The 23,054-nt window shown below is 45.5% G+C and overlaps 1 protein-coding gene across 1 annotated transcript; it reads right to left on the bottom strand.

The window, feature by feature from the left end:
* Positions 1-2,971: 2,971 nt before the first annotated feature.
* LOC310648165 (motor neuron and pancreas homeobox protein 1-like) lies at positions 2,972-22,468 on the bottom strand (the record flags this gene model as incomplete). The annotated part of the gene is made up of 3 exons (XM_083375905.1): positions 2,972-3,292; positions 4,600-4,760; positions 22,033-22,468. 3 exons carry the CDS (start codon positions 22,466-22,468, stop codon positions 2,972-2,974), a joined length of 918 nt encoding a protein of 305 aa, XP_083232031.1.
* Positions 22,469-23,054: the final 586 nt, after the last annotated feature.

The raw sequence follows: 23,054 nt of genomic DNA on the forward strand, positions 1-23,054 counted from the left end.
AGCTAGGTCTTTGCTGCAGTTATTGACTGCACCCTGTGTGTGTCAGTATTGCTCCACAGAGCCAGGATTTTCAACCACTTGAAAAGAGAGAGAGGGAGAGAGGGAGGGAGGAAGAGAGAGAGAGAGAGAGAGAGAGAGAGAGAGAGGGAGAGAGAGAGAATTTCCAGAACCCCTGATCAGAAGGCAAAGCTCTAGTGATAGGAGATTAGCTGTACTTGTGAATGAACTTTTTCTTTTTGCCTTTAGTCTCACACAGAACATCATCAAGTTAGGGTTCTGCGAAACACAGTTGGAAAAACTCTGGCCCACAGCTTCAGTGTGTTGTGAACTGGAAGAATGAGCACACCTGTTACCATGCTGATATACAGTACATCTTTAAGTCACCATCCTTATGAAGTTCAAAGATTACTTCAACACTTTCCTAAAGTGAAGTACAACTTACATCATATCTCCAAGTTGTCCTCCCATTTCATTGTTCAATCTCCATATTATTTGTTGTTGGGGCAACAAGATGTCCACATGGGTTATGCCCTTTGGTTGAATCTTTCATTACCAGACAGGCTTTACCAGCTGGTAACCAATCTTCAATTTCATCTCCTTGTGGTATGTTGTTAAACTGCTTGGCTATGAGTGGGTGGAGACTAGTCAGATTTTCCAACCGAAAACCATGCAGTTTATCTTCACCTGGTGCTGACCAATGCTTGATCTTCTTTGCCCTTTTTTCACCATTCTGTTGTTATTACAGGTTCTTTCATTTCATCTTCTTATCTGCCTCATTTATTGAAACTGCCTTCTTGTATTTCTTTGAGTTGTCCCTTGCCTACAGCTAGAATTGCACTGTGTTGTGATTCAGGATCAGCCTGTGGGTTCGGCAGTTGGGTCGGATGATTCAGAGGAGGAGGAGGGGGGTGTTGGAGACCTTGCTGAGGATAGTATTGAGGCTCCGCAGAGCCCTCAGCCAGGCCCCTCCCATCTGGTCACGACACAGACCCAGCTGTGTGAGCCTGACAGCGTGGATGAAGATGACCCACAGCTGGCCCTGTTCAAGGACGCCCGACGCAGGAGGCAGTCAATCAGGAGTAAACGGAGGAAGGCAATGGGGCACCTCGGAAGGAGGCAGAGAGAAGCCACGCCCTGAACTGTTTAAAAGGGGAATGTGTGAGAGGGCTGGTTTGCTGAAGGCAACCGTTTGAATAGCTCCTGTTTCATGGTTCGTGTTTGCTCTCTTTGCTCTGTTTGCTCTGTTTTATGTTAATAAATTTGGCAGGCTTAGTTCCAGCCTCTTGCCGTTTTGTAAAAGGGGTTGTCCCTGCCTTTTCTACAGGGCCAGTAGTAGGCTGGTACAGAACACACTGTTTCTTTTTTGTCAAGTGTTGACTGCTTCACTGCAGTCCTTCTACTGATGGATTGCTGTTATTGTTACTGCCATTTAGCAGATGTGCCTTCCTTTTTGCCCTTTTTTCTAATTGCCATGGTTTACTGTACTTGACTCATTATTTGCAATGTATTGCATATCACCTCGAAAATTCTTTTTCTGAAAGTAACTTCACTGCTCTTTTCATATAATGTAGAAATTAAATGGAGCAAAGCTTTGTATATGCTACTTTGTGAGTACGCCTTTTTAAAAAATTTTGCTCAACTCACCATGATACATGATTGATGGGCACTCAGAGGAATGCTTCAGAATATGGGGATCTAAAAAGAGGAAGGACTCCAGGCCTTTATATATAAGTAAACCTTTTTAAAAATACTTATCCATTGGATAACATGACTGGATGCTGAGGAATTGAGTATACAGATTAATAAAGGCTTGATTAATAACTTGGATGGATAATTCCTGACCGGACATATTGGCAAGTGTTCAGCCAAATGGCTGACTATCTATAGAGAAGGTTTTTACTGTGGAACAGGAGACCCCACCTGAAGAATGCCTATAATTTGGGAGCATAATAAACATTGTGGTTACTATAAATTGTGGCCTAGCCTAAATAAACTTTATTATTGATTATCGCACAGTCAGCCAGATGTTCAGACTAGATTTGACATTTTTGTCTATGTATCGAGTCTTTACCAAGGAGCTGGGATAGGCAGATGTGGATGGTATTTAATGGTATTACAGATATTATCACAGGATGGAAGCAGTTCCTAGTAAGGCCGTCTTTTGCAATTGACTGGTGGCAAATTTGTCAATGCCAGTGGTGTCCAAGTGGTTCTCCAGTTGTTTTGGGATTGCATCCAAGGAGCCCATTACTATTGGATTGTTGTTGTTGTTGTACTGTGCAGCTGGATTTGATGCATTTCTACCTGGAATTAAATCCAACTGATTTTCTTGGGGATTATTCCCAAGTAAAAGTGCATATTATGCAGGACTTTCTTATATTCATTTTGATTTATATATCTTTTTTGCTGGCAAAACAATTAAATGAATTGTATTCAGTAAATCACATCAAAAATGTCTGTAGACAGAATTCTTACTAGGGTTATTATTGCCCCAGACTTCATTCCCTTTTTCTGAACCTTTTCTGAGCACTGTGTGGCAGATGGCCCCTGAGTACTTAATGTATTCATTCCTTCGTTCTCCGATCAGCTTCCTGTCATCTCGGTCTCCAAGTGTTCTGTTTCTCTTTTCTGCAGTTAGTAGAAGCTACCAAGTAAAGGGAGACTTTTGTTTTGTCTTTGTTGAAGTCATCATCTTTATAGCCGGACAAAGGGAACACCCAGGCGAGGAGTGCCTCTAATCCCATCCACCCGCCCCCAATACACTTACAGAACAATTCCACGATAAATATCTTCCAAACACACATAAATTAAGCAGCACAGTTTTACCAGGGCACTGGCCCAGGTAGAGTCCTTCTTTTCTAAAAGTCTATGAGCAGGAGAAGAGCACCAAACCAATTTTGATGGTCCAGACTCTAGAGCCAGTTCCTGGAAGCTCCTCACTGTCTTTCTTTTGGGCCTCCACAACCTCTGCTCATAGCAGCACATTCCTCTCCCTGTGAGTGGCGTTCTGCACTTCCTCGTCCTCTTCTGAGCCCGAAGTGTCTGAGCTGAAGCTGAAAGTGTTGGCATCGTGGTGCAGGAATTGCACACTGGCCCTGTGTTTCTTACATTCATCACCACCGCGCTCTTCTTCTTCCTCCTCCTCCTCCTCTCCTTGCGCATCTCCGGGCAGCAGTTTCTCTGGGGCCTTGCTTGCCACTCTCTGCTTCTCCGCCTCAGCCTGGGTTACCTGCTCCTTGGCCTTACGACTTCGCTTCCACTTCATCCTGCGGTTCTGAAACCAGATTTTCACCTGAAAGAAATGAACAGGCAAAGGCTGACCACCACGTAGCAATGACCCTTCAGCACTCTCCCAGCTTCTATACTATCCTTGTGAAGCACAGTTCAAGGGTGAAAAACTGTCCTCGCTGCACCTTAACTGCCAATGGCTTTTCAAAACCCTCAAGGTTGGTCCAGCGTCTTAACCGCTCTCTCGCAGAGACCGATGGATAAAAAGTACTTATTTTCATTACTTGTAAAACAGCTACTTTGGGTCGGTTTCTGCAGCCCATAAAAACCTCTCCGCAAGATTGCCTTGCAGTTTCATCAAAGAAGGCGGAAAGTTTCCAAACAGTTTGTTTGCTAAGGGTACCCACTATCCAACTCCCAGAGAAGATACACCTCTTTTTTTTAGTGAGGCAATGTGCATTTCTGAATTGTTTTAATAATTGCTGTGCCATTTGTCTATGTATGATGCAGATCCCTTTTCTGAAGGAGAATGGGAAAAAAAACCTGAATGAATGAGATATCTACTTTCTGAGGATAGGAAACAGTTCTGACGTTGCTTACAAAATGTAGAGGACTAGCTCACCTACTTCTTGCTAGGAGGCAAGAGTGGAGAGCTGCACACTGCAAACCTGATGAGGCCTACTGGACCTCTAGATCTCTCCTACCTACCAGGCTGCACGATCTCCATTCGTACTATTCATGATGAACAGTGGGCAGTGCACGTGCTGCTTACATGATTCTGCATGAAGTAGATGAGGGCTAAAGAATACAAGCTGGGTGAGTGTATCAGTAATTTATGTATGTGCTATATTTTATTTTATTGTATTATAGGCCAGTGTTTTCATTCTGTTATTTCCAGATACAGGCATTTCCAGATATCTGTTATTTCCAGATATATTGGTGGTAGAATCCCAGAGGCAAAAATTCATTTTGACCCGTTGCCTCTCAGTGGTATTATTGTTCCACAAGGTTATGGGTTCCTTTTTTTTTTAATTCCTCCCATGATTATCAGCAGATGGCAGCACTAGCAGACCTTGGCTCAGCTCTGATCAGAGATATCATCAGGAAATCCCAAGGCTGCAAATGCAAATGGGAAGATTTAAAAAGAAAAAAGCCCGACCGAAAAAGAAACCATTTTCACATTGTTACCAGAAAGCCACCTGGAGGTGTCCATGAAATCACCAGGGTTTGCTCTTGACTCGAGGGAGACTTCGAAAATGATAAAAGGCATAAGGTGAAATGTGTATATTTTGTGTATTGTGTCCCTGCTGCGAACAACCTTGACAATGTGGGCAAGATGTTGAGATTACATTCCTCTTTCCTGGGTGATACCTGTGTCTCCGTCAGCATCAGTGATGTGGCCACTTCAAAACGTTTGGGCCGTGAAAGGTACTTGTTGATCTTGAACTGGTTCTCCAGCTCAAGAAGCTGCTGACTGGTAAAGGCTGTTCGAGGCCTACGGCATTTGCCCATCAGGTTGGTTGGTGGGGAAGCTGAAAAGAGAAAGTAAAATCAGGATGTGTTGGGAACATCGAAGTAGCACTCGCCAAATGCAACCTTTTTTTAACACTTCTCCACTGTTGCAAGACTGTACACCCTGTATCATTGCTTAGGTTTCTACGATGCAGATATTTGCAGGAGACATCAGTACATTCAGAAGCATTTACACATTTTTATTTATTTTGTGGTTAACTATCATTATTACTAAATTAGTATTCTTATTACCATCAAGGATCTGTACGCTATCCTTTGCTCACTTTAACAATCTAAAACTTACACTGTTTATATATACTATATGTTAATATAGAACTCAGTGGGTTAGCACGCTGAGCTTGTCGATCAGAAGATCGGAGGTTTGGCGGGTCAAATCCTGAGTGCCGCGTAGCAGAGTGAGCGCCTGTTACTTGTCCCAGTTCCTGCCAACCTAGCAGTTCGAAAGCACATAAAAATGCAAGTAGAAAAATAGGGACCACTACGGTGGGAAGGTAACAGCGTTCTGTGCGACTTTGGCGTCTAGTCATGCCAGCCACATGACCACGGAGACATCCTCGGACAAGCGCTGGCTCTTCGGCTTTGAAACGGAGATGAGCACCGGCCCCTAGAGTTGGAAACGACTAGCACACATGTGCGGGGGAACCTTTACCTTTTACTTTTACAGTTTCTAATCTGATGTCTTAACCCCTACTCCAATTTGGCTTTATACAATTAGTGATAGAGAAGGATATTTCTGATGTTTTCCTCACAACAGTAAACCAAATATACTATCTCCAGTTGGTATTTATACATAAAAAGCCACTGCATTGCTGTTGGTGCTGTTATCATTTCATATTTAAATAATGCTACTGCCATATTTAAAAGCATTTGGATGCTAGCTAACATTGGTTATAAAAGGCCAACTGGGTATTAACAAGCCAATACATGCAACCAGTTTCTAGTTTAGCAACTGTTAGTTTAAATGACTGCCATATTTAACAGATGAAGATGGTTGGAATTTCTTTTTTCTGCTCTTTCTGTGCTCATGTGTCTTTAACAGAAATCTAGCATGCAAACATTAAGCAGTTAATTATCTCTCCACAACTACATTTGTCTCAGGAAAAGCTTCACTTATTGGTGTTATTTCTAAAACTAGACTTCTATAACTTTCATTTTTCTTCAACTGCTGTTTGCTGCTTCATTGGCATTTTCTTCAGCACGAGAGTTGGAACATTGAACTTTGAATCCAGCCTTGAAAGGTTTCTTATCTCTCAGCTAATTATCTTATAGAGTTGATATGCTACAGTAATCAAATAAAGGCAGCCTCAAAATCATTTATTTTTATTTCTGCTATGATTTACTGTATATCCTGCCTTTGGCAAATAAGGCAAAATTCCCTACATTTGCTTCCTGACAATATGATTTCAGGAGTTTTAGATGAAATTGTGTATCCTAATGTTCCATATCCTAATGTTTGAATACTACATTGGGCCTGAAAAATGTCAGATGTCCCCTTCATGCTTCAAAACCTCTCACTCTTTTTTCACATAGTCACATTTTTAGCCCAGTTTTTACTTATATAAATGTTATGATGTCACTTTCTCATAAAGAGTCTAATTTTATTGACTGATGGTATCACATAATTAGTTTACAATGAGAACAGGAAACATTGCGTATATTTTGAATGGGCAGGTTTTCATACCTGTCAGTTTCTCTCTCTCTCTCTCTCTCTCTCTCTCTCTCTCTCTCTCTCTCTCTCTCTCTCTCTCTCTCTCTCTCTCACACACACACACACACACACACACACACACAGAGACAGACAGACAGACAGACAGACAGTCTCACGCACACATAGATGGTGCTTTTTGTAGGGAGCAAAAATCTTCTCAAACTGACTTCCACAAAACTGACTCTTCCTTACCTCCCTGGTAACTTACATACAATAAAACATGAATATCTATGGTAGCATTTCCTTCCTACCAGTGGCATTTTATTAAGGTTGTCAGGCTTGGCAGACTGTGTGAAGAGATACAAGCTCGACCGCTTCTTTTCCTTCAAAATAATGATTTTATGACCCGACTGATATTAACCTGCGTGATAAGCTATCAGCCCTTGCTTTAGAAATTGCAATCAATTCCGTTGGTGAAATTAAACCATCTTTATTAGCATAAGGTGTATTTAATTACCTCCAGCTGTTCCCGGGAGTGATAAAGGCAGCCTGCCTCCACACTGGCTTAGGAGTACCTGGCTGGTTAATAAGCTGTTATCAGAGCATGTTGCTGAATGAGGGGGAGGAACAAAAGAAGCTTTGAGGGAAGGCTGCAGCTTGCCCCCACAGAGGCAGAACAGGAAGGGTGTGCTCAATTCTACCACTATTGCCCATTTTATGGGCTGCCTCCTGGATTGGCTTTTACAGCCCTTGACTAAATAGAGAATAGACACTGGGAGGGGAAAGTGGGCTGGAAGAGAGAGAGAGGTACAGAGAAACAAACACACGACCCACTTTGATCACTGATTGTGTTTAATGGGTCTGGAAAAGTAAACCATCAAACATCTCGAAAAGGCTCCCCATGCTGCAGGAGAAGCAGGCAGATGCCACAAGACTTCGCCCCTCCCCAGACTTCATTCTCATGGGATTTGGAGTGGCCTCTGAAGCTTCAGAAATCCGCCCAGTCTTTGGAGGTAGGAAATAACTCTCAAAAATCGTGATCTGAAGTGCAAGATCTGCTTTGTGGTGATCCTTCAGCGGCTCTCAACTCTTCGTGATCCAGTGGACATCTTAAAAAAAGATGTGCCCCAATCACCCTCCAAATAATCTATGAAAATTCTAAAAAAATCTCCTAGCTGTGTGCATAAGATGGCCCTGTTCGCTTTTCATCATTGCCCACCCAAGATGGGCCTCACTGTCCCCAAAGAGAAAGCGTGGCCCTTAGCTGTCCAAAGCATTCCTCCCCGGGGAAAGAACTGACTGTTTTGATATTGCCTTAAAAAGGATAGTGCCTAAGTGTGATAGTTTCAATAATTGCTAGCACCTGGCAAACCTTGTCTGCACCCAAAAGTTAAACAAGGCCTAGATACAATGGAAATCCTAGAGGTGAGGCTAGACTGAAAAACTGGGGGAAAATATCCTATCAGAAAGCAAGTATGCATAAGTTACAAGAAAATGACACAGAATTCATTTTTGTCCTTTACCTTCAGATTATATTATTACCCCCTTTTGCGTTGAAAATGAAGTAATCCTCTGTCAGCTCTAACATCTAGAAGAAACTGATAAAGAGTTTCCTGTAGCCTTTAGTTATCTTAGCTGTCTTGAATGTCAAAATCCTAACTTTATCTCATGGAATATTAAGCTTTTTGCTGTTCTGGCTCCTGCAGCAGGAAGAAAAGAAGGAAGGTAGATATAGAAACAGACCAAAGCAGATATTCAGATCAAATTTTGAAGGAATTTGCAGATGATATAAAAATGGTGGAACAATTTTTCATGACAGTGGAAAAATTAAATAGTCTTGAATTTATCAGAAAGAAATTTAACAGAGACAATGTAAAGTTTTATCGTTAGGAAAAATAATCAAGTGCACAGGTATAGTATGGGACACCCCTGACTTTGGGGGGAAAAAACCACATACTGGAATTGTACTTGATGGTATATCTATTAAAAGATAAGTGCAATTTTGGATGGCACCAACAGAAGCGTTGCTTTCAAATTAGAAGAAATCACTATTCCCCTTGATTCTGCATTGTAGGGGCCCCACCTTGAGTATTAGATCCCATTCTGGGTGTTGCACTTTAAGAAGAATTTGTAGGAATGCAACAGGTACAAAGAACAAGAGAATGGTCAAAGGATCAGGATCAAAATTGTGGTCATCACAATACAAAAAAAGACACTAAGCCCCTAGAAAGATTGCAGAGCAGAGTTACAAAGATGATAAGTGGTTTGGAAGGGAATCCTATGAAGAACAGCCAAAGGAATGGGGTATGTTTGCCTTAACAAAGAGAAGAATCAATGAAGACATAACATCTTCCAATAGTTGAAGCGCTACCACAGGGAAGAGGGTGTTGATTTATCCTCAATAGGATCTGAGGATAGGACAAGAAGCAATGGGTGGAAGCTTGTTAGAGGGAGATCCTACATGGAAATAAGAAGTAATTTCTTGACTGGGAGATCTATGAAGCAGTAGAACAGCTTGTGTCCCAGAGTTGTAGGTGCTCTATTGCTGGAGGTTTTCCAAAAAAGATTGGGCAACCATATGTTTGAGATAGCACTTAGCAATAGAACTTCAACATATATACCATTTCACAGTTCTTGACAGCCCTCTCTAAACGGTTTACAGAGTCAGCCAACAATCTGGGTCCTCATTTTACTGAACTCTGGAGGATGGAAGGCTGAATCAACCTTGAGCAGGTGAGAACCGAACTGCTGGCGGTTGGCAGAATTACCCTGCAATACTGCATTCTCACCACTGTGCCACCATGGTTCTTAAGAGTGGTATGAGATGGTATGAGGAGTTCTACCTTGGACTGGAGGTTGGACTAGAAGACCTCCAAGGCCCCTTTCAACACTGTGACTCTATGGCAAATGATTCTAAATTAAGTTCTGAGACTTACTCCTTGGTCCTTAATCTAAGTCTTGAGACTAAAGGAGCTGGATTTGTTTACCCTTCAGAAAAGAATGGGTAGACAACACAACTCCACAGTATATGAACAAATGTCAAACAGAAAGTCAATACCAAACTCTCTTATTCCAAAGTGCAGGAAACAGAATGATTGATTGAAGTTACAGGAGAGAAAATTCCCCTTCAATATTAGAAGAAAAACACCTTTCCTAATAATAAAAGCAGTTGACAGTAGAACCAATTATCCAGAGTGATAGGATCGCTTTCTTTGGATGTGTACAAATTAAAGCTTTAATTTGGCTCCTTGCACTGAGCAAGGAGCTGGACTCCATAACATCAATGGTTCCAACCAATTCTATAATGGTATGAATTGTAAAGTCATTTTATGAAAGTCTTGCTGGAGCAACAGGTTGAAGCAAGGTGGTGGATCTTTTCACAATTAGCCATGCTGCCTATGTCTCAGGATAGTTGACATTCAGCAACATTTTGAGGGCCACAGATGCTTTCCTTCTGCTCTACTTGGTAGAAATGGTGCACTGTAACAACACAATATTACACTCAATGAAAATTTAAAAACAAATCTTTAAACAGGCTGGTCTAATCAAGTCCAAATTTCTTAGGAGCAGCAGATGGTTTTGTACAAAAGCTACTGATTTCAGGGGAAACCATAGAAAATACTGTATTTTAGACAAATTTTAGATAAAACTAACCCTGTGTGCACTGTGTGTATAGTTAAGCTAAAAAGAAAAGAAAAGCTATGTTCATATTTGACAGCACAATAAGGGTCAACATGTGCAATTGGTATAGCAGGTCATTGTTGCTGGACCTATACAAAGGCAATTGTTAGGGGGAAAATCCAATATTAGTCTCTCAAAGATATAGATTGAAATGTGGGCTGGGCTTATGCTACATGGAGACAGATAAAATGTATGTATATTTATTCCCAGAATAAATATATGTAAGGCAGAAAATGTATGTACAGTAACATCATCAAAAATGTTAACGGTGCAATTTTATTTATTAATTAGATGTTACCCGCCTTTATTAGTAGCTCAAGCTGGCAAAGACATCTAATACACCTTCCTCCTTTTTTCTCCACAACAACTTTGTGAAGTGGGCTGGGCTGGCCCAAGGTCACACAGTTGCTTTCATGCCTAAGCCAGGACTATAACTCACAGTCTCCTGGTTTCTAGCCCAGCACCTTAACCATGACCTGTGCCTATTCAAGTATCATTTAGATGAGTGGGTTTGCTTTCCCGATCTGTATATAGAATGCAGCCTATTTGGATTGCACTATAATAGGTTGTGCAGTTTGCAATATCTTCTAAATTTAGCTACAACAACAACAAATAAGTTTTGATGTTAGAAAGAAACCAAGGATGGGGGTAAGGCAATATAACAGTAAGCTTCTGTGGCTAAGGTGACTAAAGTGACTAGAGCCTTGGTGGCGCAGTGGGCTAATGCCTCCTTAAGTAACACCAGCTGCCTGCAATTAGTGCAGGTTCGCATCCCACCAGGCTCAAGGTTGACTCAGCCTTCCATCCTTCCGAGGTAGGTAAAATGAGGACCCAGATTGTTGGGGGCAATTAAGCTGACTTTGTAATAATGCCGCTTGGGGTGTGTGTGAGAAAGCCCTAACAAGCAGGCATATACATAGAATGAAGGCTACTGCTAAGCTTGTAAGCCGCCCTGAGTCTTCGGAGAAGGGCGGGATATAAATGGAATTAAAATAAAAATAAAAAATAAAGTAAAAGTGAATATTCATAAATACTCAAAACTCACAGTATTAATGGTGGCATGGACTCTGATCATAAAATTGATACCTCAAAATGTGAATGTGTTTAACTATTATGTATATCATGCATGAAAACTCATAAGCTGCTAACTACTGGATGCTAGCATAGAATGCTAACAGATACTACCAAATACTAAATATACTTGCATATTAACTATAAAAACAATCAAATACTAAAAACATGGATTGGCATGTCCAAAATACCGTGATACAAATATATCAGCATTTAGTACTGTTATAACATGTAAAATGCAGCTAATAAATGAGACTTATATTCAGCACTATTTGCAGAGTGCAGTTGAGAACACAAAGTGCAACCCAAAAGCCAGGATTAGTAATTTTTTAATATCCATTTTCCTAAATAAATATTTTCAGCACTGATCCAACTCATCTTGGCACAATCCACGCTATCAGAGCGGGCACAATCCAGGCACATTCATTCTCGAAAGAGAACACTGAAAATTAGTGAAATCTTTACATATTTTTTGTTGGCCGATTAATATATACAACATTTCCACATTCAGGGAAATGTTGAACCCCTTTTTAAGCAGCGAGATGGGCTATAAATGGAGTGAACCGATGACAAACTCTATTATTCCCCCAGTTAAAAAAAAGCTTATAATACTTTAATGTCCTATTTAACTAATTGGGTAAAATTATTAAACCGCTGTGTTTTACTCAGTAAAACTGAGTTATGAATTATCATCCACATCATTCAGGAGGATTGAAGGAAACATCTCCAGCTACTGAAATCTGGCTGTGCTGTCTCTTCTGGGGCCAGTGTCATTCTGTTGTGATTCAGGGTCAGCCTGTGGGTTCGGCAGTTGGGTCGGACGACTCAGAGGAGGAGGGGGTGTTGAAGAGCTTGCTGATGAGAGCCCTCAGCCAGGCCCCTCCCACCTGGTCACGACGGAGACCCAGCTGTGTGAGCCTGACAGCGTGGATGAAAATGACCCACAGCTGGCACTGTTCAAGGACGCCCGACGCAGGAGGCAGTCAATCAGGAGTAAACAGAGGAAGGCAATGGGGCACCTCGGAAGGAGGCAGAGAGAAGCCACGCCCTGAACTGTATAAAAGGGGGAATGCATGGGAGGGCTGGTTTGCTGAAGGCAACCACTTGAATAGCTCCTGTTTCATGGTTCGTGTCTTGTTCTGTTTGCTTTTGTGTCCATAAATTTGGCAGGCTTAGTTCCAGCCTCTTGCCTTCTTGTAAAAGGGGTTGTCCCTGCCTTTTCTGCAGGGCCGGTAGCAGGCTGGTACAGAACACATTCTGCCACCTGAGAAACTTTCTTCAGATCCAATCCTGGGAAGAAGAGCTCTGCTTCTGGTCTCAGAGAAAACATCCATGAGTTCATACATTTTCCTTCCTTCCTTTTCCCTCTTTTCTCCCTCTTCCTTTTCCTTCCTTCCTTCTTTTATTCCATCCACTCTATCAAGGCCTTCAGGCTGCCAAGCTTGAGGAGGTTCCTAAGAAACTGTGGCCACTATCAGCCCAGCTGCCAACAAGCCCAAATGTTTAGTTCATTTTAGGATCAATTGGGTTTATCTAGTCTAAAGAAAAGAAGAAACAAGGGTGACATGATAGCAATATTTTTATTTTTTATTTATTTTAATCCCATTTATATCCCGCTGAGTCAACCTTGAACCTGGTGGGATGTGAACCTGCACTAATTGCAGGCAGCTGGTGTTACTTAAGGAGGCATTAGCCCACTGCTCCACCAAGGCTCTGTATATTCCAGTATTTGAGAGGCTGCCACCAAGAAGACGGGATCAACTTATTCACCAAAGCACCAGAGGGCAGGAGAAGAAACAATAGTTGGAAATTGATCAAAGAGAGAAGCAATCTGGAAATAAAGAGAAAGTTCCTGACAGTGAGGACAATTAACCAGTGGAACACCTTGCCTCCAGAAATCATGGGCACTCCATCTTTGGAAATTTTTAAGAAGGGGCTAGAGTAGACAGTCACTTACCTGAAATGGTATAGGTCCCCCTGCTTGAGCAGGGGGCTGGACTAGAAGACCTCCATGGTCCCTTCCACCTCTATTCTATTCTAGATGGCATAGAAATGAGGAAGGGAGCCATGGGTACAGGGAGAAGAGAGGCGATGCTTGTAAAAAAGGGTTGAAGCCACCATGACTGAAGCCACCATTTTGATCCTTGGGGCTGGAAATGGGATCCCATAGAATATGAATGGGAACTTTGGGCAACCCAGGGTTGTGCTGCACAAAAGAAAGCAGGAGAAAGAATATCGATTGTTTGAGATCTTTCTCCTTGTTTGAAGAGAAGAGTGAGGGGTGACATGATAGCAGTGTTCCAATCTCTCAGGGGCTGCCACAAAGAAGAGGGAGCCAAGCTATTCTCCAAAGCGCCTGAAAGCAGGACAAGAAGCAACGGATGGAAACTAGTCAAGGAGAGAAGCAACCTAGAACTAAGGAGAAACTTCCTGACAGTTAGAACAATTAACCAGCGGAACAACCTGCCTCCAGAAGCTGTGGATGCTCCAACACTGGAGGTTTTTAAGAAGAGACTGGACAGCCATTTGTCTGAAATGGTATAGGGTTTCCTGCCTTAGCAGGGGGTTGGACTAGATGACCTCCAAGGTCCCTTCCATCATCATCATCATCATATTATTATTATTATTATTGTTGTTGTTGTTGTTTGTTGTTTGTTTATTATTATTATTATTATTATTATTATTATTATTATTATTATTATTATTATTATTATTATTATTATTATTATTATTATTATCTCTCCTCCAGCATCACCTTCCTCCCTTGGGACCGCACCCTAGGAAAGCTTTTCCGACATGCTTGCATGCCTCTTTGCCTCGCCCGGCGCGTCTTTTCCTGCCAGGACCATCCCAGGATTACCCTCTTTAGCGGCGCCCTTCCAAGGAGAAGCTCCCGAGGCGAGACTTTCGTTTAATTACACCGACCTCTTTAAATGGATGATATAAACCAGAGCTCGGCCTGAATCAGAACCATCTAAACCCAAACCTCGCGATTGCCCTGATGCTCTGGATGTCTTTGAATATCAAACAGCACTTTCGGTCGACTCCGAGTCTATCTGGAACCGGAGCGAGAGAGCCAATTCTATCAAAGGGAACTTGCTTCACTCAGCGGTCCGAGGGGAGCCAGAGGCCGGCAGAGCGCAGGGAGGGTGCGGCCTACAGAGACCTGCGCCTTCTGATTCACCAGATTGTTAGCAACACCCTCGCTGTTTTCATTCTTTTATGTGACAACTGAAATTGCTGGGACGGGGAGTGGGGAGGAGAGCGGTTTCGGCAGGTCTGGATGCTATTTCAGCGTCCCAAGTCAACTCCTTATTTACTTACGCATTGATAGTTTTCACAGCCCGCTCCAACCCACGGACTCCAGCGAACCAATGAATCCCCGCCTACTCAACTTTAATGTAGAGGAGCTACTTGCCCCAAAAGCTGCAAGTAAGCCGACCGTCCAACCAAACTATCCCCTCTTTCCTTTCCAAAAAAAAAAGGCCATTCACTTGGACGGGGTGGGGTGGGGTGTGTGGAGAGAATGATCCTCTGGACTAAGTCTGACCTAGGTTCTCAAAGCTGGGTTGCTAATACTGGGATTTTTTTTAAAAAAAAATCACAGTCTGCGTTTTTAGGTTGTTTTTATTTTAAAATCTAAGGTTCCCTATACGTTACATTACACGTATTAAATAAGTAAAAATAATTTTGTTCGAAACTGAGTTATTGTGGTTTTTCCCCCCTGTAGAATCTGGGTTTATTTTTATATATTTGAGTTCACGCTCAAATAATTTAGTTTAAAACTTAATTGCGATTTTTGTTGCTGGGTTTTGTATAGAATATGGGTTTCTTTAATAGCGAAATCTTGTGTGTGTGTGTGTGTGTCTGTGTGTCTGTGTGTGTGTCTGTGTTTTAAAGGAAAGCCGCTGGCAACCGTGTCTCAAAGCAGAACCCTCGTCTGGAGTCTCCACGTTCTATTCTTCCTCGATGCTCAGGGAAGCTTTGCTAGGCCACTCCTTTTCTGTTGGGCAAGAGCTACCCTCTTACCTACGGCAGTGCTTTCACACGCTCACTCTAAAAAGCTGACTTGAGTGGCCGCGTATCTGAACCCATTTTGTTTCCAGAGCAGTGCGCGGAAAACCAGCCACTCGCGGCATTCTTCTGCGAGAAAGGGAGGCTGAGAAGAACCAAGTGCCTTTTGGGGAAACGCGGTCTAAGAGCGAACAAGCCAACTCTTCCACCTGCACGTGGTGGGAAGGGGAACAAGGGCACGACCCTAAAAGGAGAAGCAGAGAAATAGTGCAGATGTTCTGTGACAAGGTGCGCGTGTGCCAGAGTTGGAGAGCACACGCATTCGGAGCAGGGAGAGATCGGAAATTAAGATCCAGGCAAAGCATTCCAGAGAACAGTGGTATCTTAATTGGGTAATCAGCTAATTTTCTCCCAGGACTACCGTCCGTCTGGCAACTGCTGAAGCCAAGGTCAGCCACAGCTGGCAGGCTGTCTCTCCTTTCCTCCTCTCCTTTGTCGCCTTCTGTCACGCCCTCGTTTCTTGAATGGCATTAGCCCAGTCAGCCCGCCCCCAACACGGCCAGGCGCCCAGTTTCATTGACCAGCTAACGAGGCGTGAGATCCAGCCTTGTCCCTGCGCGCTGGAGCGGAAACATTACAACGGATTTACACTGAGAACCATTTCCTCTCCGCACTTATCGCATCGGGGGGGCGGGGTGGGGGTGGGCAACCTGCGGCCTTTCTCCCACCGTCCGCTTTGTGCGCTTCCCTGCCTCCGGCCCAGCTCTGACATCTCCCACTACCCGATTCCACTCACGAGCCAAGAGGTCCTTGGGGAAATGGCTTGAAAAAGCCGCGCGATGATTTCCGGCTTATTGCCAATGTTAGTTGTTGTTGTTAGTTGCGAAGTTGTGTCCGACCCATCGCGACCCCATGGACAACGTTCCTCCAGGCCTTCCTGTCCTCTACCATCTTCTGGAGTCCATTTAAGCTCACGCCTACTGCTTCAGTGACTCCATCCAGCCACCTCATTCTCTGTCGTCCCCTTCTTCTCTTGCCCTCAATCTTTCCCAGCATTAGGCTCTTCTCCAGTGAGTCCTTCCTTCTCATTAGGTGGCCAAAGTATTTGAGTTTCAACTTAAGGATCTGGCCTTCTAAAGAGCAGTCAGGGTTGATCTCCTCTAGGACTGACCGGTTTGATCGCCTTGCAGTCCAAGGGACTCGCAGGAGTCTTCTCCAGCACCAGAGTTCAAAGGCTTCAATTCTTTGGCGCTCAGCCTTTCTTATGGTCCAGCTTTCACTGCCATACATTGCAACTGGGAAGACCATAGCCTTGACTATACGTTAGTACCAATGTTAGTACCCCAGGTTTGTACTCTTCTTAACCGTTAAGGCCTCGGGATCCGCGGTTATTGAGCGAAAAGCTTTCCGAGCTTTATAAACTAGCGATTAGAAAATCTACCTACAAATATGACTGGTAGAAGTGACAACAGGCACATACACGAGTATCCCCACACACACACACTCACCGGGGCAATAAAAAAGGTTTAGTGGACGGACAGCCATGTTCCCACCGACAGGACAAGTGAGTTTCTGAAGTTCACAGCGAACATGTAAAGGGCTTCCACTGGAAAACGAGGTTTGTTGTCAGGAAAACTCGACCATTTCAGTTCGACCTTACGACGTTGCAGCCCAAGAGAGGAATACAGAATTGAAAATTGGCTGAATTAGGTGACCTTGACGTGCTAGTTTTTGGGACCACGAGCTTCCACAAATAATAAGTTTATTAAAACAAGCCTAATCACAAGGTCCAGACTTCTGAACTGGGACAGCTATTAGCGAGACATTAATCGGGAAATCCCTTCATTCAACTCCAAGTTTGGTTTGCAATCCAGACTCCTACTTGCCATCCACATCACAACATGAAATCAAATTCGGATGACCCGTTTCCTATTGTGAGAACCAGACGACTCTGGGCAGTTGGAAAACTAGTTTGGAGATGGCTAAGCCAGCACGTGGTTTGTCTGGTTGTTTGGTTTTAAATCACATTGTGATTTCGGCTTCTGCCCTAACAAGGCGAAGCGTTCCCAGCCAACTGTGACTTACAAGCAGTCCGGACTAGTTGAATCAAACCCGGCTTGTCGCGATGTGAATTGAGCTTTTTAGACACGGCAAGAAGACACCGCCTGCTGCTGAATCCTCTTCGTGTTAAAGAAAAAGGGGGAAAAAAGAGAGAGAGAGTAGAAAAAAGAGAGAGAGAGTAACCCCAAAGCAAACGGAATAGTCTTTTCCCGCCTCTTAATGTTCTTGTGCCACTTCAGGTTAGCAAGGTCAGATAATATCATTGATTCCGGAGGCTGAGTTCAGAACGGATCTTCCTCCGGACATTCCTGGTTCTCTATAAAAGCGCCTTACAAACTAACTCCATTACCACCCCCACCCCTTAAAAAAAAGTTTTAGCATTCTGTGACCCCGGAAAACGAATCGAGCTCTGGGGCTTCATTCGGAAATAGGTTTTGATGGAATCGGAAAGGGTCTTTTCCCTGGAGAGTGCGGACTGATTCAGACTTTTGAAGAGCTACGTGGAGGGTTGCGGCACAGACTGCCCTCCAGCTCCCGGATTCCTGGCTGCATGCGACGACGAGAACCCTAAAGGAAATTCTCTGGGTCGCTCGAGAAAGAAGGGCGACCTTTTGCCCGTTCATTGATTTCAGTCGCGTTGCAGAAGGAGGAGAGTCTGTGTAGGGCTTCTCTGTCCACTTGCATCTTCTCCTCCCTTACGAAAACGCGAGGCGTGTGTGGGGGTAAAGATGATCGTTGGTCAGCGTTTGTCAGAAACTTTACAGAAATAAAAACACTCAAGGAAACAGGCCAGCCAATGTAAAGAAAGGGAGAAAGAACAACGTGGGCTCAAGGGTTAAAAAAAATAGAAAGCGTAGCTCAGTTCCTGTATTACTCGCCCAAATTATTATATTTTAAAGTTACACTGCAGGAACAATTTTCCTTAACCTCCTCCTCTTCTGGCACGTTGGACCACAACTTCTGTGAGTGAAGACGGTGGCTGTTGTAGTCTAGATTGGAGACAGGGACTCTGAAGAGTCTGGTGGTGGATATGTAGACCAAATTCAGTTCGTGAATTTTAAACAACTGTGTCTTTTTACAGTAAATGGTAGAAACTGCTCCTTTTTTTAAAAAATGACTTTGGAATGGGCCATTGGGACCATTAAAAATGGGGTTCCTGGTGAACTGTTAAATTGATGTATCTGAGAATGTAAAACATTTAATGCCTATTCTAGACAGGGGAATGTTGGAGGGAACATGTTTTAGTTTTAAAAACAAACTTTCATGACTGTTCAATCTGAATACATATAAAGAGATAGAGATAGATAGATATAGATATATAAAGAGACAGAGAAAGAGAGACACAATGGGTACTTTAGTTACGTTTTTACAATGGGTTCTTTAGCTACATTTTCGTGCTTGCAATCGCTTGCAAGTTGGGCTTAGCCTGAGGGTGTATGATTTGCTTAGGTTTCAGACGCGATTCTCAGCACGCTCCCTCCCAAACAATATGCTGCATATAATGGGATTCTTTTACAGCAGTGCCTGTGGACAGCTAAGCAGCTACTAAAAGTGAGCGGGCTTGCAAACTTTCTAGTTCCACTTTTGCTCGTGTGTGAGAGAGGAAGGGAGGGAGGGAAGGGAGAGGGAGAGAGAATCTGGATTTGAACAACAAATGCCGTACCCTCATACACACACAGCATGCACACCAGCACAGCATTCCAATCACAAGAAACTGCTTCGAGTGACAGACTGAAGGCAAAGACTCCAGTCTTCTCACAGCAGCGTTATTTAGGAGAGATGGGGAGGAATGTATAATTGAATAATTTGGACTATAATTGAATAATTTGGACCCACTATAATTGAATAATTTGGACCCAGATATGATTGGCGGTCCGTCTGCCACCGATTTCCCAAAGTTCTACCAATAAAGCAGCCACCCACTCTATAGAACTCAGCAGTAGGGAAGGCTTCTATTTTCAGCAGGGGGGGGGCATCCTTTGTCAGTTTTGGCAAACGGCAGCTTAATGTTTCTAGGCGGAATTCAAATTCAAATTCCTAGAAGGAATTCAAATTTCCCCCTCTTTTCATTTAGTTGCTTCAGCGCTACCTCCCCTCTCCCCCCCCCCCCCCAACTAGTGCAAGGAAGATGCGCAGAAGCCTCCAAAAGACACCTGCCTGGGTTTGTGCCGCTGTCTTCCTGGATGTTTCCAGACGGCCAAAAAATCCGAGACCTCCCTTCTCCTCAAACTGGTAACAAAATAATTGCACCACCCACCCACCCCCGCCCGCTCGCCCGCTTTGGCTCCAGCGCCGGGAGGCCTTGGGAGGATTAAAGTTCAAACCCTTTTACAACTTCCCCTGCCTCGGGTCGGGTGATTGATGTGGGAAAAGCTGCCTTCGGGACAGCGGGGAGCGAGGCGGGGTGTGTCTGTCTGGCTCTGCTCTCAACTCGGTCCCCCGGGCGGCTGCCTAGGCGAGCTTCAACCAGGTCGTCTCGGTGGGCTCCCACGTGCTGAAGCAGGATTATAGCTAAATACTAACTTTGACTATCTTGGCTCGGTCTCTACACCACGACACACCAGTCTTTCCTTAAGGATTACTGAATAAGCCCTGGCGGTGGGTTCACACTTGCTGCTAAGCTGCGCGGTTATTCTAAGCGAGAGCAAAGCCCGGGGCAATTTTTTTTTAAATTCCATTTATATCCCGCCCTTCTCCAAAGACTCAGGGCGGCTTACAAGCAGCCTTCATTCTATGTATATGCCTGCTTATTAGGGCTTTCACACACCCCCAAGCGGCATTATTACAAAGTCAGCTTAATTGCCCCCAACAATCTGGGTCCTCATTTTACCTACCTCGGAAGGATGGAAGGCTGAGTCAACCTTGAGCCTGGTGGGATGCGAACCTGCACTAATTGCAGGCAGCTGGTGTTACTTAAGGAGGCATTAGCCCGCTGCTCCCATGAATTTAATGGGACGTGGTTGAACCAGGCCTGGTAACTGTGCTGGAAAGAAGCGAATGGAGTCTCCCAATGTAGCCAAGGAGCATTTCCCCCTTTCTGACCCGAAATACCTTCTCCTTTCTGCTGGGTGAGGCCGGTGGTACAAGAAGCTCCCGGGAGGCCGAGTGCCCGACGAAACGGGGGCCTTAAAACCGCGCCGAGTTCGCCATCCTTCCTCCCCTCCTGCCTTCGAAACAGGTCCGACTACTCGAGGCTCACGTCCATCCTGGCCCAGCCTCCTTCAAGCTGGTGTGATAGGTTGGCCACGCCAGTTGGGGATGAAGGGAGCTGTAGTCTAGGCTTCTGGAGGGTTGGATAGGCATATTGTTTACCTGGGAACATTTACTGGTCCTATGTACCTGATTGCACTGCCAAGACCTCCCCTGCCTTTCCTTCCACACAACATTCTTAGAGCCAGGAAAGGAGAGCCCGCTCCATCCATCCGCCCTTGTGGACTTGTTAACCTTCCTGATCGGGGATGGCCTGGTGCTCACCAGACAAGAGGTGTAAAGTGACCCTTACCTCTGGGCTGGAAATGAGCGAATGGGAACTGACAGGTCGTATTACAGGCTTAGCTACAATCCCTCCTGGCAGCTTTGATTTCTACGCTAGGGGAATTAACAGTAGAGCAGGAGCAATCGCTCATAAGCTCCGGCCTTTCCCAGCACCGGGGCGCGGAACTGGATCTTGGATGCCCACCCCGATCCAAACCTCTCTCCGGGCAGAAAAGCCAGAACTGACGCCGTCGCCTACAAACTCTTCTCCGGCTCTGCAGGGAGGGAGAGTCGCCCCCTCCCGGCCAGCTCACCTGCAACCGAAGGGGTTATTTTTTCTCTCTAAGTTTCTTCTCATTAGCTCTGTTAGACGTAACAGGAGTTATATTCTGTAGCCCAAAGAGCCCAGCGGTACCAGTGAGCTCAATAGGCGAGGTAATCCCGAGTTTGCGTGTTTAGATTTCTGAGTGTCATCAGTTAGATCTCTCCCCCCTTTAAAAGACAGCCTTTCCCACGAGGGAAAGCCTTCGCATCCCAAGATAAACGTGTCCGGAACAAAATACAGCGCGCGAATGACATCAGTAAACTTAACCCAACTTGGTGGCACTTCCAGATTTGTGGGACTACGATTCACGTACAGGAGAGGGAAGCTGCAGCTCAACAAGCTGGAGGATCTCGACAGAAACATTTAGGGCTCATCAGCGTGATGCTGAGAGAACCCAGGGGGTGACGAGAGGGGTTAAAGAGGGGTGGGTTAAGTAGTGCCTCTCGGCGAGCTTGTCGCGGATCCTTGGGTGATCAAATCCGTTTTTTCCCTTGGAAAGCAAACCAAAAAAAAAGAAAAAAGAAAAGCCGAGAGTCTATTCCTCCCGCCCCTTCGCCCCAACACACCCACTTCGGTGGAAACACTCGGAGGCCTCTGAGGATTGCGAGATTCGGAGAATTCCTGCAAGCCTCCCGATTCTCCGCAGAAGCCGCCGCCTCCTCTACCTCTAATACAGCGTTTCCCAACCTTAGGAACTTGAAGATGCGTGGACTTCAACTCCCAGAATTCCCCAGCCAGCATAGCTGGCTGGGGAATTCTGGGAGTTGAAGTCCACGCATCTTCAAGTTCCTAAGGTTGGGAAACGCTGCTCTAATAAGCAGCGGGGGCCGAGACAATCGGACCGTGGACCACCGGCCTTGGGCGCTCAAGGCTGAGCCAAAGCTACTTCCCACCTGTTGGCCTTCGTTCCCCCTTCATTTGGCTTCCTCCCCCCCCACCCACCCACCCGGCTTTGCGCCTTTTGACTCCCTTCGGGACGGTCCCCCTGGGCTCTTACCGTGGAAATCCGGGAAGCGGGGCGCCATGATCCCGGCCCGAATCCAGTGCTCCAGCGGGAAAGGACCGATGCCCGCGGCCGCCTTCAGAGGCTCGGCTCCCGGCTGCGACAGCGGAGGGAAGGCGGCGGGGTAGGCGAAGGCGGAGTGCTGGCCCGCCAGAGCTGGGACGGGGTACAGCGGGGGCGGGTAGAGGGCCGGCAAGCCGCCGAGGGCCGGCGAGGGCAGGTTGAGCAAGCCGGGCTTGGGGATGAAGGCGGCGGCGGGCAGAGGGGCCAAGCCCGGCGGCGCGCAGGGAGAAGGCGTCTCGGTCCGCAGGCAGACGCCGGGACTCCCGGCTGAGCTCTCCGGTGAGACGCTGGGCACCGGCCGCGCCGGGTCCTCGGCCAGTAGGGCGTCGATGCGGAAGTTCTGGGATTTCTCCATGGGTTTCTGCATTACCGGCTTCTTGGAGCTTGGCTGCCACTTCGGCCCTGCTCTGCGGCCCCGCACGGCTCTACCACCTGCCCGGGCCGACGTGGTTGGGCGTGCGGCGCTGCTCCACAGCCCCTTCCTCGGCACACACCTGCCCGATTGCCTGGGCGCGCCGCTGCCCCCCTCTTCTGCAGCCGCTCCTGCCGGGTGGCTCCTCCTTTCCCTCCCCCTCCCCTCCGGGCTGTCAAGCAAAGCCACTCTTGGAAATCCTCTCCCCCACCTGCCCATTCGCTTCCCGCCCCTCGCCCCTCCGGCTGAGACACACACACACACATACATACACACACACACACACACACACACACACACTCACACCCGGCAAAAGCTGTTGCTCGATTGACGCGTTTGGGAGGTCGGCCCCAGATCTCGATTACCAGGGTCGGCTCTGGAATTAAAATGAAAGACGACCCCCCCCCCCATCCCCGCGCCTAGCCAATCTTAAGGTGCTGCAGAGCTCTTTCATCCGCAGCCTAGGATAGCAGCCCCCGCGCTCAAGGAATTAATACAGAAGGGAAATGATTGGGTCTGGTCTGGTTTAGTTTCAGTTAGC

Source organism: Vipera ursinii, assembly GCF_947247035.1.
Source record: "Vipera ursinii genome assembly, chromosome: 1".
In the NCBI taxonomy this organism is placed as follows: Eukaryota; Metazoa; Chordata; class Lepidosauria; order Squamata; family Viperidae; genus Vipera; species Vipera ursinii.